General features: G+C 46.3%; 1 protein-coding gene across 2 annotated transcripts in view; it reads right to left on the bottom strand.

Moving 5' to 3' along the window:
- The window catches only part of LOC147457145 (ATP-dependent 6-phosphofructokinase 6-like), a 90,556-nt gene that overhangs the window by 7,152 nt on the left and 57,202 nt on the right, over positions 1 to 26,202 (bottom strand). For both annotated transcript variants that reach the window (XM_086512135.1, XM_086512134.1), the window contains exons 2-9: positions 25,932 to 25,978; positions 25,823 to 25,862; positions 25,117 to 25,182; positions 24,859 to 24,996; positions 21,277 to 21,435; positions 21,147 to 21,200; positions 20,952 to 21,020; positions 20,744 to 20,873 (exon numbers count right to left, since the gene is read on the bottom strand). In XM_086512135.1, the coding sequence (XP_086368261.1) occupies positions 20,744 to 20,873; positions 20,952 to 21,020; positions 21,147 to 21,200; positions 21,277 to 21,435; positions 24,859 to 24,996; positions 25,117 to 25,182; positions 25,823 to 25,862; positions 25,932 to 25,978 (703 nt within the window). The remainder of the gene's footprint in view (positions 1 to 20,743; positions 20,874 to 20,951; positions 21,021 to 21,146; positions 21,201 to 21,276; positions 21,436 to 24,858; positions 24,997 to 25,116; positions 25,183 to 25,822; positions 25,863 to 25,931; positions 25,979 to 26,202) is intronic.

Genomic DNA, 26,202 nt, shown 5'->3' with positions numbered 1-26,202 from the left:
TATCATCAGCATATAGTAGCAATGGGATCCACGTCCCTGCCAGCTGGGCACCCCTGTCACCCTCTCTATCAATGTACTCAGACACCTCATCAACATACATACCAAATAGAGTAGGAGACAATGGGCAGCCCTGTTTCACTCCAATAGTAGAGTGAACTAAATCAGATACCCCTTCCGGAGTGCGTACATGTCCTACCACTGATCTGTACAAAGCCATAATCCCCCATATCACCTCTATGGGCACCCCCATCTCCTGCAATCTACGCATCAATCGGGCTCTGGGTACCATGTCAAATGCTTTGCGAAAATCCACAAAGCTACAATAGATCCGTCTCCCATGTGCTCTACCCTCCTCAATGATGGCCCTGAGTGTCAGAATATGATCAAGAGTGGAGAAACCCCTCCTGAAGCCGGCTTGACCCTTTGCTCGTACACCCTCACCCTCTACCCAATTACTCAAGTGTTGCTCCAGAATAGATGCATACAACCGTGCCAATGTGTGTCCAACCATAATAGTGCGGTAGTTCCCAGGCTCTGTGGGGTCCCCAGCCTTGAAGATGGGCACAATATTAGACAGCCTCCAAGTTTCAAGTAATCCCTCACACATGGCACGATTGAACAACACTGTGAGAACCTCCATCAGCATATCCCTGGCATGTATAAAGTGCTCCGCTACTAGACCGTCATGATTTATATGCCTTCCCGGTCCTCATCTTGTCGATGGCTCTTTGTACCATCTCCGGTGTAAAGAAAGTGCTCGCAGCTGGGCAAGGCTTGGTAGGGTCTGGAAGGGGTTCCTGTCCAGGAACTGTATATAATGATGTCGCATATTGGCCCCACACATCAGGTGAAGTAATCACTAGGGGAGGGGAGTGCTCATGGAAGAGTCGCCATGCCTCTCCTGAGTCCTTACTCAAGAACATCTGATATAGGTCTCGTTCCATCTGAGCTAGGTAAGCTCGCTTCTTCCGTCGCACAAGGCGTCGGAAAGCAATCCGAGACTGTCTGTAAGTGATGACTCCTAAAAGAAGATCCCTCTGAAGCTGAGTTCTCATCTCTCTGCATTCCTCATCATACCAACTATTATGGGGCATGCTCCCAGGATGTCGTCTCTTGCCAGACTGAGTGTGTGGGTATGCCACTGATGCAGCCCCATGCAATGTCTCAGTCAGTAGAGTGGTGCACTCCTCCACTAAGAGGCATGTACCATTTGTACCAGTTGTGCCTTCCAATAGACGGTCCCAGATCTCCTCTGTATAAACGAAATCAGTCTCTGGAGTGAATGTATAGCAGGTGTGTGACTTGCCTCCTGATGTATGCGTTGTACTATATTGAAATTTGACGGACAGTGTCAAGAGAGCATGATCTACTGCTATGCCCACTGGCCTGGCTCCCACTATGAAATCCTGAATGTAGGGGATAAAGCTCGGTTGTGTCATAACATAATTCACTGTACTGGCCCCATGTCTGTGTGGAAAGCATGTGAAACCGGCTGCTCCAGGAAATCGCTGTAAACCATTAAGTATAGCTAATCCATGTGTAGACGTCGTTTCCATGAGGTATCTCCCATACTCCGTCTGCTCTCAAACATCTGAGCATCTGTCAAGTCCCAACTCACCCCCATCCAGCTCTCTAAGCACCTCATCTGAAGTGTCGTAGAAGACTGTCTGCGAGTTGCCCGTTCGGGCATTGAAGTCCCCCAAGAGAATGATATCACCATCCCTAGAAAACTCCCAAATCTCATCATCTAGGATAGAGAAAGGCGCCTGCCCTCTGGATGCGGCATACATTGATGTACTGGGAGGAAAGTAACATATGGCAATATATAGGAATCGACCTATGTCAAGTCTCAGTCTCACCCACATATATCTAGCATGATCATCTCTTCGTACAATATGCAGTAATGGTTGTAGTTCCTCTTTGAATAGCACTGCTACTCCTCCTGAACCTCTACTCCCGTGCTCAGATCCCTGTCAACTGTTTCCCATCTGTATCCCACCACATGTGGCATTACCTGTCCAAGGGCCTGATGAGTCTCTAAGAAGAACACAATATCCTTGTCTTTGAAACTCTCCTCAAATGCACCCACGTCCAACCTCATAGACCCATTACAATTCCAGGTAGCCATCTTCAGTGTGGTCCCATAGGTCTCGCAGCACGCCGCTCTAAAATCACCACCCGTCCATCTCTGTAGAAGGCTATCTTTCCCTTCTCCCTTTCCATTGTAATTTCTGGCATTACCTCTCTCATATGTGCAAGCTGTGAGAGAGTCAGGTCATCACCAAGGAAAATACCTGTCTTTTTGAGAGTAGGCCTCTTCCTCAAGAATTCCTTCTTCTCTTCCAACGAGGGGAAGCGTAGTATGAGAGCTCTCCCCTTTGAAGACTCTCCTGTGCCATCACTTTTCTTACCTACCCTCCATGCCTTTGTGTGCAAAGGCTTCTCCATCCCCATCATGGATGTAAGGCTTGTGACCTCTTTCTCCACATTGTTTATATCCTTGAGACCGGTCACTCTCACATGCAGTGCTCGCATCCGCCTTCTTTGTTCCTCTTCGAGAGTCATGTTGATAAGCATCGGTGTACAAGGAGTTTCTTGACCTTTCCCTTTCTTGGCGACCTCAATCCATTTTTCAGCCTCGTCCGCCTTCTTCTGTGTCCTTGTTATCATCTCCGCCCATGAAGATGTCTTTGCCACATTCAATTTCTCTTCCTCTGTGATCATCTTTCCTGTTCCTTTTTCCTTGATTTCATCTATTACCGAGGGTTGAAATTCGCCTTCCTCTAGTCCATTGCTTACTCTATCAACAAGCTCCTGTTTGAGGGCTGAGACTTCTTTTTTGAGTACCCGTATCTTGGCGTTTAGGTTCTCCTGTTTGAGGACTGAGACTTCTTCTTTGAGTGTCTGTATTTCTGCGTTAAGGCTCTCTTTCTCCTTCTTCCACTTTGCGCCTTCATTGAAGACCATCTGAAGGAGGTTGGCCTTCTCCTTCCACCATCCTTCCATCTCTGTTTTCCACTCCTTCATTTCCCTCTCCATCTGCGCCATCCGCTTATTCGTGAGCATGAAGGTTGCCTTTGCTCGCGGCTTGCAAACAGGTGAGACATTGGCGGCTTCTGTGTCCTGTGCAGGGTCTTCTTCAAGTGTGACAGTTTGTGCAACACCCATCAAGCCTTCATGGCCTTGACGTTGATCCATTACGGTGAGGTCCAAAGAATCAGAGAGAGAGAGAGAGGGGTTTTGTGGGGGGGGGGGGGGGGGGGGGGGGGGGGGGGGGGGGGGGCGCGCGCGATAGATTGAGGAGGGGGGCCGCGATAGACAAAGAGGGGGTTGAAATTTTTTTTAAGTTAAATCAGACTAAACTGGGGAGGGGGGGGCGCGATAGGCAGAGGAGGGGGGGGGGCAGCGCGATAGAGAGAGGGAGCGGGGCGGGCATCGTGAGAGAGAGAGAGAGAGAGAGAGAGAGAGAGAGAGAGAGAGAGAGGGGGTGGGGGGGTGTTCGCGATAGACAGAGGAGTGGGGGGGGGGGGGGGGGCGCGATAGACAAAAGAAAGGGGGGGGGAGGGGGGGGGAGCGATAGACTGAGGAGGAGGGGTACGATAGACAAAGAGAGAGAGAGGGGGGGGCGGGATAGGCTAAAGAAGATAGATAAGTTAAATTAAATTAACTTAACTTAACTTAGAAAGGGGGGGGGGGGGGGCGCGATAGATTGAAGAGGAGGGGCGCGATAGACAGGGGAGGAGGGCGCGATAGACGGGGGGGGGGCAGCGCGATAGAGAGGAGCAGCGGGGCGGGCAGCGCGAGAGAGAGAGAGGGAGCGAGGGAGCGGGGGAGTGCAGGGCAGGGGGGTGCGGGAGAGAGCGCGAGCGTGAGCGCGAGAGAGAAAAGGGTGCGGGGGGCGGGCAGGGAGCGATAGATTGGGCAGCAGGGCAGGAGGGCGCGATAGACGGGGGGGGGCAAGGGGGGGGGCAACAGTGATAGACTGATGAGAGGGGGGGGGGGGGGGGGGGGGGGGGGGGGGGGCTCAGAGAGAGAGAGAGAGAGAGAGAGAGAGAGAGGGAGAGAGAGAGAGAGAGAGAGAGAGAAATGAAATGTTATATTAACGTCTTCAAAAGGCCAAAGTGACCTATGAGACCAGAAAGTTACAATGCGGTGTCTCTGATACAAAGTCAGATTGACAAGAAAATAAATTAAACTAGGATAACAAAATATAAATACTGCGGAATCCTAAACTAAGCTGATAGGTGTGAAAGGTGAAAGGCGTGAAATGTGTGAACTAAGCTGTACAATGTGTAGACAATATGGGAGGGAAGTAGAGATCCATCTTCATAGAGATTCATCTTCATCTGCGCTCTGGTCGACGAAAAAGTATGGCTCGAATCCTTTGCTGTAGCCTCCTTCGAAATTGTGTAGCTCCTCTTCTCCATCGGGGTCGTCTAAATCTCCCTAGCTCCAATGCTCGGTCTCTGAGAATGCCAGTAGTGCGGGCAGACCTCTCCACTGTTGGCTGCTCCTCTGCCTGTTCTTCTGGGTGTACATTATCCAGTGTAAAGAAATCTGTGATATGTCTCTGGGTTTGTCTCTCTTCAGCTCTCCTCAGTAAAGTTTCTCTATGCCTATGTAACTCGAGTAGATATAGCCCAAGACATTTCTGATCCTCATAACTCATGACCCTAGATAGAGGCCCAAAACCTTCTCTGAATAGACAATGAAAGCGGCCTCGTATCTCATGGTACACAGTGCAATGACATATGTAATGTACCTCTGTCTCTGGCTCTAGATGGCATAAGCGGCATATCCTGTTATCTACTGGTGTCCCTCTGAATCTGCCAAACTCAATCTCGAGCTGATGTGAGGACGTGCGTATCTGGCCAATGGCACAGCGCAAACCATGAGAGAGATGCATGTCCATATAGCTAGGTCGAATCACAAACCCATCCCCCGTGAGGTGGAGAAGATGCTCTCTATAGAAAGCCATCTTTGTGCCCAACTCCTGTATTGGCTCTATCCATGTCCTCCTCGTGTCCAGCTGGATCAGATCCTGACGAATGAGTCTATTAATCTCTACCCGCGTCAGAGACCTCAAGGGCATAGTAACAGGGAATGGCCATTTCCAGGTCCCCGTTCCCCATTCCCATCCCAATTTCCCGTTCCGGATCCCCGTTCCGTGTTTTGAACGTGAGTATCCGAAACAGGGAATGGCATTTCATGCATGTTGCCGTTCCATGTTCCGATTTCCCGTTCCGGGTAACTATGCTCAAGGGTGCTTGTAGAGAGTATTGAGAAGGAGGCAACCTGTCCATGGTGAAACCATGTGTCTGAAACCATGAGGCCATCTGTGCATACCAGCATGATGTATCCCCATTAAGAGCTAATTGTCTGGAGGACTCTAGAGCCACCCTAGCATATCTGTCTCTAGTAGTATCCCACAGCCTGTGTACAAAGGAGACTGATCTGGTAAGCGCCTCAATCTCCATAGGGGGGGCAGCTAATTCCGCTCGAATGATATCATGCGGTACGGAAGCCTCGGCTCTAATCAGCCGAGAGATCATAGATACCAGGGGCTTCTCCATACGCCTCCAACCATCCTTGCCTACAGAAGGTCCCCAAACCTGCACCCCATATAACATAGTAGAAGCAACCAAAGTATCAAAGAGCCATAACTTTGTCCTTGGTTCCTGGAACTGAACCTGCGAACACATCCTCTCCATTCCTCCCAGAGCCACACCAGCTCTAGTTAGTCTAGTCTCTGCTGCTCTTCTCAAAGAAAATCTCGGCCCAGTAAAGACTACCCCTAGGTAAGTGTATGCATCTGTATACTCCACAATCTCCTGACCATATTTGAAAGTAGGTACTGATCTCCTGATCCATTGCGGTGTGGTGTTAAACACCATAACCTTGGTTTTACCTAGGTTTACACACAGTCCACTATCCTCTGCAAAACTGCGTAGTGCATCCAAATGTCGTTGCATACCTTCTGGTGAGTCAGATATCATCACAATATCATCAGCATATAGTAGCAATGGGATCCACGTCCCTGCCAGCTGGGCACCCCTGTCACCCTCTCTATCAATGTACTCAGACACCTCATCAACATACATACCAAATAGAGTAGGAGACAATGGGCAGCCCTGTTTCACTCCAATAGTAGAGTGAACTAAATCAGATACCCCTTCCGGAGTGCGTACATGTCCCATCGCTGATCTGTACAAAGCCATAATCCCCCAAACCACCTCTATGGGCACCCCCATCTCCTGTAGTCTACGCATCAATCGGGCTCTGGGTACCATGTCAAATGCTTTGCGAAAATCCACAAAGCTACAATAGAGAGAGAGAGAGAGAGAGAGGAGAGAGAGAGAGAGAGAGAGAGAGAGAGAGAGAGATGAAATGAAATGATATATTAACGTCTACAAAAGGCCAAAATGACCTATGAGACCAAACTGATTACAATGGTGAGCCTATTACCAAGTCTGGGTACAAACCAAGAAAACTACAAACTAGAAACTAAGATAGAAGTGCTACCGACTCCTATGGGTGGCTGGTAAGCTGAGCAATGGTATAATGCCACAAAGGTACAAAGTGGGGATAAGTGTCACCATTATACAATATAGCAGTAACATGAAGCCTATCCTGATCGACACTCTGGGTGTCACGCTAGAATCCTGTGGATCCTTTGCCGCAATCGCCGTCGGTGCTGGGTGGCTCCCCTCCTCAGTCATGGTCGTCTCGATCTCCTCAACTCTAAAGCTCGGTCAATGAGAGTACCATTGGTGTGTGTATGGGAGGGAACCGAGCTCTGTGGTGGTTATGGCCCTTTTGCCTCTGTGGTACTCGGACTGAAAAAATCTGAAATGCGTCTCTGGGATTGTCTCTGTCTATGTCCTCTCAATAGAGAGTCTCTATGTCTCTGTATCTCAAGTAGAAAAAATCCGAGACATCTCTGATCCTGATATCTCATGACTCTATCTAACGAGTCAAAACCATCTCTGAATAAACAGTGAAAGCGTCCCCGAATCTCATAGTAGACTATGCAGTGACATATGAAGTGAAACTCTGTCTCTCGCTCTGCATGGCATAACTGACATATCCTCCTGTCTGTTGGTATGCCTTTGAATCTACCTATCTCAATCCCAAGCTGGTGTGAAGATGTGCGTATCTGTCCTATGGCACATCGTAACCCATGAGATAGATGTGTGTCCATGTAGCTGGGCCGTCAGTCGTGAGTTGGAGAAGATGCTCTCTATAGAAAGCCCTCTTTGTACCCAACTCCCGTGATGGCTCTATCCATGCCCTCCTGGTATCAAGCTCGATAAGATCCTGCCGAATGAGTCTAGTAATCTCCATCCGTGTAAGAGCCAAAGATGGTGCATCAAGAGAATATTGGAAAGGGGGCAGCCTGTCCATGCTGAGACCATGCCTCTGAAACCATGAGCTCATCTGTGCATACCAACATGATGTATCTCCTTGTCATGCCAGCTGTTTGGATGACTCAAGAGCAAGCCTAGCATATATGTCCCTGGTGGTGTCCCACAAGCTGTGTACAAATGATACTGATCTGGTAAGTGCCTCAATCTCCATAGGTGGGGCAGCCAGCTCCGCTCGTATGATGTCATGTGGGACTGAGGTCTTGGCTCTGATCAGCCTAGAAATCATAGATACCAAGGGCCTCTCCATATTACTCCATCCAGCACTGCCAACAAATGGTCCCCAAACCTGAACCCCGTAGTGTATAACTGAAGCGACCAAAGTGTCAAAGAGCCAGAGCTTTGTTCGAGGTTCTTGGAACTGAACCTGCGAACAAATCCTCTCTAAACCGCCTAGGGCTGCATAGGCACGAGTCAATCTAGTGTCTGCTGCCACTTTCAATGTGAACCTCGGTCCACTAAAGAACGCCCCAAGATATGTGTATGCATCAGTGTACTCCATACTGTCCTGACCATATGTGAATGTAGGTGCTGATCTCCTGACCCACTGTGGTGTGGTATTAAATACCATGACCTTGGTTTTACCAAGGTTGACAGACAATCCACTATCCCCTGCAAAACTATGCAATGCGTCAAAATGTCTCTGCATACCCTCTTGTGAGTCTGATGTCAACACGTTATCGTCAGCATACAATAAAAGAGGGATCCATGTCCCTGCAAGCTGAGCACCTCTATCTCCTCCTCTGTTAATATAATCAGAGACCTCATCAACATACATACCAAATAAAGTAGAGGACAATGGGCATCCAAGTTTCACTCCGATAGTGGAGTGAACTATGTCAGATATCCCCTCTGGTGTGCGTACATGACCGATAACTGAACTGTACAATGCCATAATCCCCCATATCAGTTCCGTGGGTACCCCCAATTCCATAAGTCAGCGCATCAATCTGGCCCTCGGTACTGTGTCAAAAGCTTTGCGGAAGTCCACAAAGCTGCAATATAACGCTCGACCCTCCTCAATGATAGCTCTGACTGTAAAGACATGATCCAGTGTGGAGAAACCCCTCCTGAAACCAGCCTGTCCAGGTGCCCGTATGCCCATAATCTCTGCCCAACTGCTTAGCCTATGCTCAAGGATGGATGCATACAACCGTGCCAATGTGTGTCCTACCATGATAGTACGATAATTCCCCGGCACTGTAGGGTCTCCTCTCTTGAAGATAGGTACAATAGTAGACAATCTCCAAGACTCAGGAAAGCCCTCGCACATGGTTCAACCATGCAGACATCTTTGCCAACAAGTCCCCAGCATGTATAATGTGCTCTGCTACCAAACCCTCATGATCCTGTGCCAATATCTAGTGTAAAGAAATCTATAATCTATCTCTGGGATTGTCTCTCTCTCTAGCTCTCCTCAGTAAAGTGTCTCTATGCCTGTGTAACTCGAGTAGATACAGTCCAACACTTCTCTGATCCTCATAACTCATGACCCTAGATAGAGACCCAAAACCCTCTCTCAATAGACAATGAAAACGGCCTCGTATCTCATAGTACATTGTGTAATGACATATGTAATGTAACTCTGTCTCTGGCTCTAGATGACATAAGCGGCATATCCTGCTATCTACTGGTATCCCTCTGAATCTACCAGTCTCAATCTCGAGCTGAAGTGAGGATGTGCATATCTGGCCAATGGCACAACGCAAACCATGAGAAAAATGTGTGTCCATTTAGCTAGGTCGAATCACAAACCCATCCCCTGTGAGGTGGAGAAGATTCTCTCTATAGAAAGCCATCTTCGTGCCCAACTCCTGTACCGGCTCTATCCATGTCCTCCTCGTGTCCAGCTGAATCAGATCCTGACGAATGAGTCTAGTAATCTCCACCCGTGTCAGAAACACATGATGTCATCTGAGCATACCAGCATGATGTATCCCCCTGTAGAGCTAATTGTCGGGAGGACTCTAGGGCCAACCTGGCATATCTATCTCTGGTAGTATCCCATAGGATGTGTACAAAGGAGACCGGGTAAGCGCCTCAATCTCCATAGGGGGGCAGCTAACTCCGCTCGAATGATATCATGCGGTATGGAGGCCTTGGCTCTAATCAACTGAGAGATCATAGATACCAAGGGCCTCTCCATACGTCTCCAACCATCCTGGCCTACAGGTCCCCAAACTCGCACCCCATATAGCATAGTAGAGGCAACCAAAGTATCAAAGAGCCATAACTTTGTCCTAGGTTCCTGGAACTGAACCTGCGAACACATCCTCCCCAATCCTCACAAAGCCGCATAAGCTCTAGTCAATCTAGTCTCTGCTGCTCTTTTCAAATAAAATCTCGGCCCAATAAAGACTACCCTCAGGTAAGTGTATGCATCTGTATACTCCACAATCTCCTGACCATATGTGAAAGTAGGTGCTGATCTCCTGATCCACTGTGGTGTGGTGTTAAACACCATAACCTTGGTTTTACCAAGGTTTACACACAATCCACTATCCTCTGCAAAACTGTGTAGTGCATCCAAATGTCGCGGCATAGCCTCTCGTGAGTCAGATATCAACACAATATCATCAGCATATAACAACAATGGGATCCACGTCCCTGCCAGCTGGGCACCTCTGTCACCCTCTCTGTCAATGTAATCAGACACCTCATCAACATACATACCAAATAGAGTAGGAGACAATGGGCAGCCCTGTTTCACCCCAATAGAAGAGTGAACTAAATCAGATACCCCTTCCGGAGTGTATACATGTCCCATCACTGATCTGTACAAAGCCATCATCCCCCAAATCAACTCTATGGGCATCCCCATCTCTTGTAGTATGCGCATCAATCAAGCTCTCGGTACCATGTCAAATGCTTTGCGGAAATCCACAAAACTACAATAAATCCATCTCCCATGTGACCTGCCCTCTTCAATGATGGCTCTGAGTGTCAGAATATGATCAATTGTGGAGAAACCCCTCTTGAAACCGGCCTGGCCCTTTGCTCGTACACCCTCACCCTCTACCCAATTACTCAAGTGCTGCTCAAGAATGGATACATACAACTGTGCCAATGTGTGTCCAACCATAATAGTGCGATAGTTCCCGGGCTCTGTAGGATCACCTGCCTTGAAGATAGGCACAATAGTAGACAAGTCTCAGGTAACCCCTCACACATGGCACGATTGAACAACACTGCAAGAACCTCCATCAACATATCCCTAGCATGTATAAAGTGCTCTGCTACCAGATCGTCATGATCATATGCCCTTCCGGTTCTCATCTTGTCAATGGCACTTTGTACCATCCCAGTGGTAAAGAAGGGCTCGTAGCTGGGCATGGCTCTGTAGGGTTTGGTAGGGGTTCCTGCCCAAGAACCGTATATAATGATGTCACATATTGGCCCCACACATCAGGTGAAGTAATCACTGGGGGAGGGGAGTGCTCATGAAAGAGTCGCAATGCCTCTCCTGAGTCCCTACTCAAGGACATCTGATATGAGTCTCGCTTCATCTGAGCCAGGTAAGCTCGCTTCTTCTGTCGCAGAAGGCGCCGGGAAGCAATCCGAGACTGTTTGTAAGTGACGACTCCTAAAAGAAGATCCCTCTGAAGCTAGGCTCTCATCTCTCTGCACTCCTCATCATACCGACTATTCTTGGGCATGCTCCTAAAATGTCATCTCCTGCCCGGCTGAGTGTGTGGATATACCACTAATGCAGCACCATGCAATGTCTCAGTCAGTAGAGTGGTGCACTCCTCCAATGAGAGGCTTGTACCAGCTGTGCCTTCCCATAGACGGTCCAGATCTCGTCTGTATAAACGGAATCAATCTCTCGTGTAAATGTATAACGGGTGTCTGACCTGCCTCTTGATGTCTAGGCTGTACTATACTGAAATGAAACGGACAGTGTCAAGAGAGCATAATCCACTGCTACGTCCACTAACCTGGCTCCCACTGTGAAATCCTGAATGCAAGGGACAAAGCTCGGCTGTGTCATAACATATTCCATTGTACTGGCCCCATGTCTGTGTGGAAAGCACATGAAACCGGCTGCTCCAGGCAATCGTTGTAAGCCATTAAGTATGGCTAATGTGTAGTCGTCATCTCCATGAGGTATCTCCCATACTCCATCTGCTCTCTATCATGTAAGCGCATGTCAAGCCCTAACTCACCCATGTCCAACTCTCTAAGCATCTCATTTGAAGTGTTGTAGAAGACTGTCTGAGAGTTGCCCGTTCGGGCATTGAAGTCCCCTACGAGAATGATATCACCATCCCTAGAAAACTCCCATAGGGAGAGAGCGATTCCTCTTCTTGATCAGAGAGAGACAGAGAGAGGAGATGTGACGAGAAGCAAAGAGAGGGAGAGAGAGAATCTAGAGGGCTAATTCGGCGGTCCACAGAGATAGGACCTTCGGCATCGGAGAAGCTTCGGCAAGCTTTGAAGCGCACATTTGGGCTTTGGATTGCGACAACACAGATTTCGGCTTCGTGTCATCTACTACTCCTCCCTCGTCGAGCCTCAGACTAGGGCTTCGATGACCTCAGCATACAGGTAGAGAGAGAGCGGATCGGCCCTCGGATCAGATCTGGCTTCGGCAAGCACACTTTCCACGGCTTTCGGCGATCTTCTCAGCATCATCTCGACTCGGTGTCGGCTTCAACACCGACTTGGCGATTCGCGTAGTGACTTTCATCCGGCGGCAGAAGGGGGCATCGGCATGTACTTCCCAACCTCGAGCAAGAGCGAGAGCGAGAGAGTGGCTTGGCTCTCCACCAGCGTAGCCTCGCCATAAGCTCCCCTCTCATGCCCATTCCGGAGCGATTTTTCTCCAACTGACTCTCCCCAACATCTCAACCTCAATTTAGCGATTTAGGCTTCGACCTTTCCCTTTGCACCTTTGGCCACAAACATTGGATGCATAACGGCTCCGACGGATTGCATTTCCCAAGAGCGAGCACGACTTTTGAAGGGCGTTTACGACCACAGGTGGCTAGTTGTGCTATGTGTCTAGTTTCCTCTCTCCCCTACTCTTTTTGGAGTGTGCATTGATCAAATAGAAAGCTTCCTCCCTCAACTAGAAGGGGATGAACCAACCATCGGGATGCTTACACTTCTCATGCTCATCTATGCAGACGATGTGTCTCTTTTCGCCCATGACATTACAGCTCTACAGAAATTGGTCGATGCGTTACATGCTTTTTGTGAAAGTGTGGGTCTATCAATCAATGTAGACAAAACAAAGTTCATGAGTGTAAAGACTCGTAAGATGGATATCCACGCCCCCCTCATGTACCAAGGGAAACAAATTGAGAAAGTCGATAGTTTCAAGTACTTGGAAATTGACATCCCGTGCAACTATGCTTGGGGACAATGCGCACATAATAGAATTGACATCGGCCATGCCAAGTACTGTCAATTTGAAAACATGTGCACACAAAGGAGCATCAAAAGATGGGAGATAAAAGCGACCATTTTTGAGACATGCGTAGTGCAAGCCATCCTCTACGGAGTGGAAATCTGGGGACCGAGCATCTCAGCCCACACATGGAATGAAATTGAAAAAATTCAGAAAAAGTTCCTATGTTGACACATGGGGGTCAAAAAGACGACACCATACTCCATGCTACTCTTGGAGACAGGCAAGAGACCACTAGAAATGAAAGCATTGCAAAAAATGTACACGAATATCATGAAGGTCAAAGCGATGCCTACTACTCGAATCCCCCGCATTGCATGGGAAACGAGATGTGCGCCGCAAAAGACAAAAAAAAAAAGCAAATTTCTGTCATCGAGCCTCATACAGGACATTAAGAAATGGTTCGCTAAATGGAATGTAGAGGCATATGTGGACATGCTTATTGAGGAGGGCAAGGAGGGAGAACACATGCTGAATTTTGAAATTGCATTACTAAATAGCCTCCACACCAAGTGGAAGACAATGCAACACCGCTCGAAATTTGAATACTATTGCAAGCATGTCAACACAAAGTATTGGGAAGGCTATAGCACAAACCCAATGGAAAGCCCAGGCCCACATACGAACACCCATGCCCCACATGGCACGAAGAGCCATCTCTTTGATGCGCACAAGGTCACATATGCTCAAAATAGAAACAGAGGGCTGGCTGAAAATTGATGCTTCTAAACGGATATGCACATCATGTACAATGCAAGCTCCCGAAGATGAAACACATGTGACATTGGAAAGCCCAGAATACGCTCACATCCGGGCTAATTTTCAACCACTTCTGAGCGGTTGCTCTACCTTTGCGGACCTATTATCCAAGACAGACCCCTCCCCTACAGCTCTCGGAACATACCTCACCCGCATACTTGAGCATCAAAAGACACTCATAGGAACACAAAAAGAGAATAACACACCCCACACCATACACCCCCGTGAGGGGAGACTATGTATCACTTTGAGGTCCCATGGGTCATTTCTGGCCCCCCGCGGACGTTAATACCAAATCAAATCAAATCTCTCTCTCTCTCTCTCTCTCTCTCTCTCTCTCTCTCTCTCTCTCTCTCTCTCTCTCTCTCTCTCTCTCTCTCTCTCTCTCTCTCATATGGAATCACCAGATGGAATGCAGAGGCAGCTAGATGCTTTACATAAATTCGCGGAGGACAGTGGACTGTAGGTAAAGTTGGGTAAAACCAAAGTTATGGTGTTTAACACCACACCGCAGTGGGTTAGGAGATCGGCACCTACATTTGCATATGGCCAGGATACAGTAGAGTACACAGATGCATACACATACCTTGGGGTGGTATTTGCAGGACCGAAGTTTACTCTTAAGAAAGCAGCGGATGCTAGATTATCTAGAGCCTCCGCGGCCTTGGGAGGGTTGGAGAGGATGTGTTCACAAGTGCAGTTTCAGGAACCACAAACAAAACTGTGGCTCTTTGATACTATGGTGGCTTCGGCTATGCTTTATGGGGTCCAGATTTGGGGACCATCTGTGGATCAGGATAACTGGAAGTCAATGGAGAGACCTTTGGTATCTATGATTTCTCGATTGATTAGAGCCAAGGCCTCCGTACCACACGCGATTACCCGAGCGGAACTAGCGGCCCCTCCGATAGAAATTGAAGCTCTTACCAGATCAGTGTCCTTCATGCATGGTTTGTGGGATACAAATAACTGCCGATATACTAGATTGGCCCTCGAATCCTCTCGACAATTGGCAATGAAAGGGGATACATCATGCTGGTATGTGCAACTGTCATCGTGGTTTCAGAGACGCGGGTTCAGTATGAAAAGATTACCCCCCTTCCAATACTCACTTGAGGCTCCATCACTGGCAATTACACGAACGGAGATTAATAAAATCATCCGACGGGATCTTATACAGTTGGATACTAAGAGGACATGGGTAGACCCTAAACAAGAACTGGGCACGAAGATGGCCAACTACAAAGAAAACTTCCTACAACTATCTGAAGATGGATTTGTGATTCGCCCGAGTTACATGGATACCCACTTGTCTCATGGTTTGAGAGGTGCTATTGGTCAGATTCGTACATCCTCACACCAATTGGAAATTGAATTTGGCAGATTTAGGGGAATCCCACCTGAAAGCAGAATTTGCAAGTTATGCGGAATGGAGCCGGAGACAGAATTACACTACATATGCCACTGCACAGTATACTACGAGATACGTGGGCGTTTTCACTGCCTCTTTAAAGAAGGCTTTGGACCTCTAGATAGAATCATGCAATACCAAGATCAAAGATGCTTAGGCTTGTACCTACTGGAACTACATCGGCACAGGGATAATCTAATGAGAAGACAAAGAGCACTACAGCCTCAAAGGCAGATCACAGATTTCTTCGGATCGAGTGAAGCAGGAGTGAAGGGGAAGCAGGAGGCCAGCAGCCAACACAAAGGAGTACCCACATTCATACCAAAGGCACCCTAATTGACAGAGCGATTAAGCTTAGGAAATCGAGACAACCAAGACCAAGAGGCAGAAGCACACTTCACCGGAGGAGACTACAACAAAGGATTAAAAGCATTCTAGCCAGACACCCAGAATGCTCCTAAGAAGTTTATTTAATACTTCGTATTTAGTTTTTCACATTCACTTTCACACTTTTCACACCCAGTACTTTAGTACTAAAGTACCCAGACATTGTAACAGATTCACCACTTTTGTATCAGTTTGGTCTCATAGGTCATTCTGGCCTTTTGAAGACGTTAATATAACATTTCATTTCATTTCATTTCTCTCTCTCTCTCTCTCTCTCTCTCTCTCTCTCTCTCTCTCTCTCTCTCTCTCTCTCTCTCTCTCTCTCTCTCTCTCTCTCTCTCTCAGTTCAATTGTTATTGAAGTGCTAAAAGTCTATTCAGTCTGTTCTTTTTCTATTGGCACGTGATGCCCGTCTTGTCAGTGGTATCAGAGCATCAGGCGTGTGCTTTTCTGAAAGCATACCGGTCCTACCAAAGAGCAAACAATGCAAGATCGCACTTGCGCCAAGGTTTGGGGCCAATACTCTCTGGGTGGAATTCCGCCACTCCGTGTCGCATGTCGTCTCTCTCTCTCTCTCTCTCTCTCTCTCTCTCTCTCTCTCTCTCTCTCTCTCTCTCTCTCTCTCTCTCTCAATTCATTTGTTATTGAAGTGCTAAAAGTCTATTCAATCTGTTCTTTTTCTATTGGCACGTGGTGGCCGTCTTGTCACAGTGGTATCAGAGCATCAAGCGTGTGCTTTTTTGAAAGCATACTGGTCCTACCAAAGAGCAGACAATGCAAGATCAATAGTCACTCCCACCCTTACTACATCGCGCATCGGGCGCGCTCCCGTCTTCACCGCTCATGTCTTACAGGGCATAAGCCATTAAGATCACTTGTAAGAGAAGGATCCAAGATTTGTTTCGAGCTGCTGTTTTTCTCAGAGACAGTACCATGCAGATGTTGATAGCTACCAAGCAGCATACGCAAGTACTTGGCAAGCTTTCAAGAAAAAAAAAAACTGCCAGAAGTTATATGGTTTCTAACATCTTCCTTCGGAGTGCAACTTCTAGCAGAGTGGGGTATCCTAAAATACTTGCCATGAAAACCCTAGCAGATTATAACTTGAAATTTCTCGACATCTCTCAGTAGATGTCTCTTCACGAGCAGATAACCTTGGAGATCCAATGTGATTGCTATCTTGGAACTACCATCGCCGCCAAAGAAAACACTCTCTGTCCAAGAGCTGATGGACCATGCTGTGCTCGGCTACGACCTCATGGAAGGAACCTAATCCTAATTTTTGGTGCAAGTTTCAGGATGGGAAGTCGGCAGACTTCTAGAGCTCGGCTGATGTCGAGATTGCTTTTTAAGTTTGAATTTTATCTGAGAATCTGTTTGAGAACTTGTTTGGTGATCCTATTTGGAATTTGTTTGAAATGGATGCTATTTGTTTTAAACCTGTCGTGGTGCCGATTTGAATTGTTTGACTCTGGTTTTAATACTGGTTTCAATGATTAGTGATTTTACTCCCGGGTGGAGAAGTGAAAAATACTGTTTTGGTATTGTTTGAACCTCCGAACGACGCAAGCCGATGCCTGGGGAGCGTTCCATTGTATGCTAGAAAACCTTCGAACGACGCAAGCCGATGCCTAGGGAGCGTTTGGTTGTATGCGTGAACCTCCAAGTGACGCAGACTGCGGTCTGGGGAGCGTTTGGTTGTACAATCCTCTGAGCTTATGGCCCATACCTTTTTAGGTTATTTGCAGGGGGAGTGACAAGGTAGTCGTTGAGTAACTTCATACCGCAGACCGTTTGTCTCGGGGGAGTGCTCAGCGAGGCTGTTTGTTGTGTCTTGTAACATGCATATGTAAGCATTTGTGTTGCATTGTGATGTGCCAACCACTGAATATTCCTAATTGTATGAGATTGCCTGGGTATGTAATTTTAGTACATCAAGACACTCATGGAAGATCAGTGTGGTCTGGGTGTGATGGCTAATTTTACTACGCCGGAATATCAAGAGTTCCAATCTGGACGAAAGGAGAAGCTAACTCCTTGATTAAAAGAGCCGAAAGGAGAAGCTAACTCCTTGATCAAAAGAGCCGAAAGGAGAAGCTAACTCCTTAACAAAAAGAGAAAATTGATTGTCCCTCGGAATGTCCCTCAGAATGACCCTCGGAAATTTTTGAGCTAACTTGAGTTGTTTTGCAGATATGCTGTAATCGCGGGCGATTACTCTCTTTCGAGAAGGGGAGATGTCACAAACTGCTAACATGTCAAAGTCCCGAAGAATGGAGTCAACTTGCAGATGTTGGCCAAGGGGCCTAAACCCTAAGAAGAAAAAGTAACAGAAGGAGTCCTACCAACTTATGGGGACCCCGTTAGATGGGGCCCCGAGTGACATAAAGGATTAAAATAAAGTATGACTCTCACACACACACAAAAGAGACTTGCGGCAGATTTTGGAAAATTGCGTTGGCATGATAAACTGGCAAGCTGTACAGATTTCCGTAAATTACGCTGGGAGCTTTTGGCATTGCTTTTGGGACCAGAAGCTTTTGAGTTTGAAAGCTTTTCATGTAAACTGCTTTTCATAGGCCAAGGGCCTTTATACATGTGCTAAGGGCTCATTCTCTGGCATGACCGGCTTGTACTGTGTTGATGCACTATAAAGAAATACCGAAAGGGGCGCCAAGGTTTGGGGCCAATACTCTCTCTGGGGTGGAATTCCTCCACTCCGTGTCGCGTGTCGTCTCTCTCTCTCAATTCAGTTGTTATTGAAGTGATAAAAGTTTGTTCAATCTGTTCCTTTTCTATTGGCACGTGGTGCCCGTCTTGTGACATATGGTTACAAATAACAGGCTGTTTTCTTGTGGGATGTGTTTTGAGCATGCTTGCTCACTACTTGCATATATGGTTATTTGCTTTACGCTCCGTTGAGTTGTTTGTCCTAAATTTGGCTCACTTGGTTTAGTGACGCAGTTTATGCCTATAGATTGTGGAGCCGCTTTACGCATATGCGAGCATTGGTTTTGATGCGATTGATCATGGTTTTCATGATTGTGTAGTTGTCGAGTGATCTCCCACTTTGTGGCCATTTTGGCATGGTTTATAGTTGAGATTTTGCTCGAGTTTTTTTGCTCGTTTACAGGGAAGACTGTGTCAGTTTTCTCCCAAGATTTCTTGCCATAGCTTTGGTTTCTTGACATTCACTTATGGTAGCAGGTGTGTGACGTTTGAGAGTCGACAGTCATGACTCGTGAGGGACGGAGGTCTCGTAGTTGCCGATATATGCGTTGTTGGCATTGTGGGCACATAAGGCGCCGCTGTTTCAGACCTATAAGGCAGAAGCGAAGATATATGCGTGATGCAGATGAGGTTTTGACACATGCTAGAACGTTGGCTTCATACGCCAGTGACAGTGATGTCACGTTCACCTCTAGCCTTCCTCTTGCTTACATGTCTTCGAGAGGTGGCGACTTCTTACTGTTGGTTGCTAGATAAGGATGCAGTTTTCCACGTCACACCACATCGTCAGTGGTTCAACACATTACATACACTTGACCGATGGTTCGCGTTTGACATTGCAGGTGCAGGAGATGTTTGCTTGTCATTACCCAGTGGTGCATCCTATACGCTACGACGTGTGCGCTATGTTCCTCAACTAAGACACAATTTGATCTCAGTGAGACAGTTAGCAAATTGTGGGTGTCAGATATTGCTTAGAAAGTAGTCTTCGAAATGAATGCAGATCACTTGTGATTGCCAAGAGAGCCCGCAGTGGCTTGGTATATCCTATGCATGTGTCTAACATAGTCTCGGTTTTGTTGCTACCATGTGTTGAGCGAGAGACGAGATGTGTCTCCTTTGTGAGTAAGCCACAGTATGATCAGGAGAGAGCATTTAGTTGTGCAAGACGTGCCAATAGACTCTGTAGAGACAAAGGTAGAGCGACAGTGCTCTAGTGAGACACAACAGGTATTGTCAGAGTTTTGTGCAGGCAGAAGTAGAGCAGGTCTGCTCCCTAGAGACACAGGCAAAGATAATGGACATGAAGTTCTTGATATGCTCATGCTAGAGGCTGAGAGTTGATGCCAGGACACAGAGTTCCATCTATCAATGAGGGGGACGTAGCCATCCCAATGTCGTCCATGACACATCCATATGTGATGAGTAGTCTTGATGACGCAGTGCATGCAGATAGCGCACGGGCGGCTAGAACAGCCAGGTTTACACACATTTCGTCAACGTTTGGGCATCTCATGTATGACAGGTTTGCACACATTTCGTCAACGTTCGGGCATCTCATGTATGACAGGTTTGCACACATTTCGTCAGCGTTCGGGCATCTCATATATGACCTATGAGTGTGAAGATCCGACCTAGTAGCTGCAGTGGGAGCATTTGCAGTAGTAATTGTCAGTTGTACGATGACTGACGCTAGCATGATGCATTGTGGAGCTATGTAAACCATACAGAGTTGTCTGTGGGATTTGCACGTAGGCTCTAACGTGGATACACACGCTCACCTATCACTAGAGCCAATACGGCTGCATGTAGATTGATTGAGCGAGGCAGTGGGCATAGGTTGAGAGAGTCTTTCACCTAATTTCTTGTACATACTAGTAGTTTAGCTAGTAGTACCCACTTATTGACACATTTGCCTTAAGTGGGAGGTTCTTTGCCCTTTGCTCGGGGCCGGACATCACGCGTCTAGCTGCCCACTGACCACTTACCCTTATTCTTCTATATACATATGAATAAGGAGCTTCTCACTTGGAGGCTTGCTCACCCACACATAGTGCACTCTTCTCCTTCTCCCCTTCCCCGCACCGCACCTTTGCCCGGGGATGTCCGGCCACCCACTTACCACCTACCCTTATCCTTGTATATACACATGAATAAGGAGCTCTTCACTTGGAGGCTTGCTCCCCCACACATAGTGCACTCTTCTTCGTCTCCCCTTCCCCACACTGCACCGTTCCCTAGGGCCGGACATCCGGTGTCCGGCCGCCCACTTACTACTTACCCTTATTCTTGTATATGCACATGAATAAGGAGCTCCTCACTTGGAGGCTTGCTCCACCCACACACAGTGCACTCTTCTCCTTTTCCCCTTCCCCGGACCGCACACCGCACCGCACGCACACACATCCGCACACTCTCACTCTTTCAGATTGACCGCATACCTCCAAGGACACGAAACAGATGAAATATAACGACATGAGATCTCACTTTCTCTATATAAACCCATCAACTTACAAGAATTTCAATACTTATAAAATTAAGAAGTCGACTCTTAGAAATTGGCTTAAGTGTATCAAAGGACACCAAAAATGTAGTTGCACAATACTAGATCGCGCTTACCGCTATATCGGCCCATCAACTTTACAAGACCAATTCCATTTTCACAACTTTCTGCCTCTGTGTGTGCAGCATTGATGGCTCTTTGGGCTTCCTCAACAGCCGTGTCAAAACCAAAGGATCTATCAATCACCTAAAATAAGATGAATTATCAGGTCACAAAAGCAGTGTCGTCTAGCTTGCTGAGAAATCCACAAATGAAGGTACATACACAAATATCATTATCGATTGTCTTGGGTATGCCCGTAACATTCACCTTCAGGCCTCGCCTTCTGACCTCCTAAACATCCAATGGCACATTAATTAAAAATTTGATTGATACTTGGGTCAACATACTCTTTCCAATGACGCATTAAAACCAAAACAAACAGGACCTATCCAATTATCAGAAGACAATCAATCAAACCTTATATATGGCAGCTGCCCCTTTCTGGGTTCCATCGCCCCCAATGATATAAACCTGTGATAAGGAGATTGTGCTTTAGATTCTACCCATGGGCACAGCATTCTTCCACAACAATTTCAAAATAAGTTACCTGATTAATGCCACGATCTTCAATACTGTTAACAATTTTTGAGGTGTCATGACCACCACGTGAAGTTCCGAGTACAGTCCCTCCGCGTTTATGAATATCATTGACATTTTTCGGATTCAATGGCACAGTGTTCCGTGCATAAAACCCTCTATAGCCACCCTGAATACTTACCCAAATCAGCATTTTTGAAGAAGAGCTAATGCTACAAACAAAAAATCGTGACAAAGGGCCACAAAAACAGCTAGCAATATTCACACAAGTTAAGGTTCAGAATTCTGACAAATTAGAACATTTTCCTGGAGTCCTGCAGAGAGTTTATATTGTACTGCATGGAAGGTGAAAAGGCGTGGAGGGGGCTTTGAAACTTGACTCTCGTATCAAACTACAAAATAATACTTGTGCTCAAAATAATACTCATGCTCCTATTGCTTCTAAGCTTTAGCTATATTTCTATGTTCGTACAACTTAGTAATGAAGCATTTTCTAAATGACTTCTTCGTGCAAATTCTGTGCTATTCCTATACTCTGCATGCACTCTCGCACTAGTACCATTCCATGCACCCCCCCTTCCTTAGGCAGTCTCGGCCTACAAGTGGGTGATTCCAGCCTACCAGCCCATTATTTGTTTTATTTTGGAGCATTTGGAATCTGATTCAGTATTCCTAATGTTTGGTACATTGAGAACTATCTTGATGCTTCCCATGTGCCTGTGATAAACGTTTATACTTCCAAACTTGGATCTAAACGTTGCTCCTGATCTAAAACAAACCTCCAGCTATATAAATGACAGCAAGTTTAATATATTGTAGTTCAAAAACTAGCTAAAAATCAAACAAGTCCATCCAAAGCACAATACCCTTATACCTTGAATACACAACTCTCTAACCAACCTATGTAACCTCATCATAACCTGACCAGTCCAGTCTACAATGTGCACTAAGCAGCAATGCATTTGATTTAGAGCACTTTTGAACTGCAATTGTGATTAAAACAGCCACTTTGTCTTTTCCACCTCACATCTCTGACACCTTCCAAGCATACTCTCCTTAAGTAATGGACTATTAACAGTTTAATGGCCAATTATGTAGAAGATGTGGATCTAGAATAGAATTCCTTGGCTAATGATAATGAACCCAGTGCAAAAATCACCTTGATAGAAAATCACTCCCCTCCTAACAATCTTCCTATAAAAACCATGTGCATCTAATTTGGCTGTCTGCTTCGTGCAAGACAACTGCTTTCAGTATCTAATAGCCATAATCATAACAAGGGAAAAAATAACAAGGAATGTGGTATGCAAAAATAACAAGAGAAATGGTAGGCTAAAATAACAAGGAATGTGGTATGCAAAAATGACAAGAGAATGTGGTAGACAGAAACAAATAAGATCATGCAAGCCATGAATTCCTACCAGCTATTACTGCACAATTATCTATTGATCTTGGAAACTGCTAGCAGGTTTTATAACATGTTCCATGCATGTGCAAGAATAAACATTGCCCAGATTGATTGGAACGCTCGATGATGCTTCCTGAACTCGCCATTGCTAGTGCAAACTCATCAGTCGAAGCTCACAATTTCTTGTATCATATGCAAGAAATGTTCAAATTGGCCAAAACTAGTTTAATAATAACAGCTCGCGACCTAGTACCACTTACGCTGATCAAAAGAGGTCTTCAAGGATTCCTGATGTTCGTTCAACTGAAGATACCCAAAGACTCCAAGACTATGGAAAGCATTAAGCTTTCGGCAAGGTGTAGTGATCCTTTCTTGATCACAAAAAAGGTTGGCACGGTTGCCTATAAATTAGCTCTTCTTTCCGATGTCATTGTGCATCCAATATTTCATATCAACCACCTTAAAGAAAAACTTCAGCAAAAAAACTAGATGAAGCTGATACTGTAGTACCTACCCAGGAAAATGCTAGAGAAGACCAAACTAAGTATGTTCTTTGTGAGCCTGAAGCAGTTTTCGATCAACGTGCCCATTGCACTCGGCCTAGTGCATATGATGAGTATTTCATCAACTTGAGAGATTTGCTACGTGGGAGTCTGTTAGCGATTTGAAAGCTCAGTTTTCCCACTTCATTGATAAGGACATCAGTGCTCTTAAAGGAGAGAAGTATGTTATCTCCACGTCATAGGAGAGGGGTCTAGGACACCAACTGGATGGGTGTCTGGTGTCTAGGTGGACATAGCAAGAGCTGGCTAGTGTGGCCGGTCAATTCTAAAAGGAGGCCAAGGCCTCACTAGTAGACAATGACCTCAGCTGTTGTCAAATGGTCAATCCATGAGGCTAACCATGAGCGAGGTCACCTCAAGCAAGTGAGACTGGTTGGAATGGGACACTTGATCTTAGAAGTGCAAGCCTATGTCCTTGGACACTAGTCCTAGCTAGGGGATGCTACTTGATGGAGGCTATGGCTGTGCAGCTTCTTCAGCGTGTGTCCAGGTAGCTGGCAGATCTTTCCTCCTCGTAGTTTTAGTTGGAGACGGTGGACCTTTGCTGTAGGACCTCTTGCTAGTCTAGAGTGCCTGCATGCAGTGGCCTTAGAGGGACCCCTTTACCTCTCAGGACAACCTTGGGGTGTCTTTCTCCCCAAAATAATACATGACGTGGCCAGCACATTTGATGGCTAGATGAGAGGATACAAGCAACAGCATAGCAAAGGCAACAGCAGGGCCTTACAGAGGACACTCAAGATTTTTTGAACAGACCTTTGGCCAGCCACGAGTCTTGCAAGGTTATCGCTTTCCAATGGTGCCATTTGGGTTGCTTAGCCAGGGAGCGCAGTGCACACTTGCAGGTGTAAACATCCAATGGAAACTCAACAGCATTGCTTATGGGTTGGCCTCAGGCACATCAGACCTGCCTCAAGGTTCTCCAGTTGATAGTCTTCATCCTTCCAGACATGACTGCTCTTGGAGAGAGCAGCAATGTCAGCCCCCATGCTACTCATTTTGGCAAAGACAAGGACTTCCATGGGAGCTGATCAGCACTCTCGTCATCTGGCTTATATGGAGGTCATGGTGCTTCCAAGTCTTCAAGGGGCCGTCCAAGCCACCTGCGGTGACCGTTTGGGCTTATTAGCCCCAACTGATTCATACACTCATAGGACCAGGGCAGCTAAGATCAGCTGGCTCAGAGGTGGTGCCAGGCTTTTGATGGCCAGGACCCTCTTTCATGGTGTAGCATCCATTGTGAAGAAAATAAAAACAGATTAAAACTTAAACGTCTCCCCACTCTCAAGTTTGCTCACTTCTTATAGTTCCAAAAGCTCTGTGCATGTGAAAGGAGTCACCTGATGCATGATTCTAAGGCTTTCTATAACAATAAAACTTACTATCCTTTGAAATAAGCAATGGAGCAAGATCCAAGAAAGCAAGATATGCGATGCTTCAAATTCCTCTATAGCATAGAAATTTGCATGCTGAGCTGCACTAAATAGGATAAATCAGTAGCAGTTTTTTCTGGTTAGGTGCTAACAATCCTTAAGGTCCAGTAATAAGCCTAATTATCGACTCTGCCAGAAGGCCTCACTTCCTCAATTGAGAGCCAGATGAAACAAATGTAAAGGCATACCTCAATGCCAAAAATATCTCGAACTCCATACTGGTTCCACAGTCCACAGACAATCTCACGTATAACAGTGTTCAAGCCAGGACAGAGTCCTCCACAAGTAACAACGCAAGCTCGAACTTCTTCTGCCTTGAAGTAAACCTACTTTTCACAAAGCCAAAAAATTGAGGACTCTGTAAAGAAAGTAACAGAATAAGAGTTTCTTTCAGAAACAGAAGACCGCTGTACAATTCAAATCATGTGACGGGGCAAATGACAGACCTTATCACTGGGTCCCGCACGGCGAAAATAAACACGGTTTCCTGGATTATGAAGTGGTACCACCACCTGTGACAAAAGGCTCATATGAGTCCATGCAAAACTAGGTAAAAATTCTGTCGTCTAAGATAATTATGCAGTTAGCAAGATGGCAAGATATTGAATGAGTTAGAGAAAAGAATAAGAAAAAACACAAACGATTCAGTGGAAACAATTAATAAACAGAAGAAACATTTGTATTTCCTATAAGATAGATCTGAGACTTACTGCTGGACCAATTACTCTAAATTTATTGAGCTTAATCCCTATGACGTTTTTCCTTCTACCGATGCAATTCATTGCAAGCTCTCCACTATAATGTTAGATGAGCTAACTGACTGCTTCAAGACGTGTGAAACTCCTCAAAAGAATGAAATTGATAATCAATCAGGCCAAATCCCAGTTTCGTGCTGAACTACAAAGTGACACAATTCATACAAAACACTAGAGTGATGAATCAAATGCCTGAATTTTTCAAACTTGCAACCATAACTTACACAGGCAAGCTAATGTGCACGTTAGTCATTCCCCCAGAAGATGAAGAATTGCCCAAGAATGAGTGCAAATGAGTCCCAGCCACACTGCAGCATTTCTTAAGGCAGTAACTGATCAGATGATGCATGTACACAACACAAATATAAACCAGAGAGTAAGGTCTTGTGGAGCTTACATTCCTGGCAACTACATCATAAGGGCCAACAAAAAAGTCCCTGCAATATGGTAAACAAATAAGACGGTTGCATTCCTCACTTGAGAAACCAAAAAAGCTTCAGCCTTACCTCCCTGTGGCATATGCAGGATTGTGATAAAGTGGGCTATCATATGTCTGCACCCAAAAAACAAAGAACATAATTGCTTAGTTGTATGCTTTCTCATTTTGAATAATGAAGGGCAGTTAACTGCTTCTCAACAGAAAAATGTGACAAGCATACCACTTCAAGGAAAGAAAACTCAAAATTATCCGCTTCCTTACATCTCCCCAGCATTGACCCCTTCTGTCATGTTTGACCAGTTGACCCCGAGAAAAACCCCCTCTGCCCCCCCCCGTCC

Source organism: Adiantum capillus-veneris, chromosome 5 (genome assembly GCF_014529385.1).
Source record: "Adiantum capillus-veneris isolate H3 chromosome 5, ASM1452938v2, whole genome shotgun sequence".
Taxonomy (NCBI): Eukaryota; Viridiplantae; Streptophyta; class Polypodiopsida; order Polypodiales; family Pteridaceae; genus Adiantum; species Adiantum capillus-veneris.
This window is presented reverse-complemented; position numbering and strand designations above follow the sequence as displayed.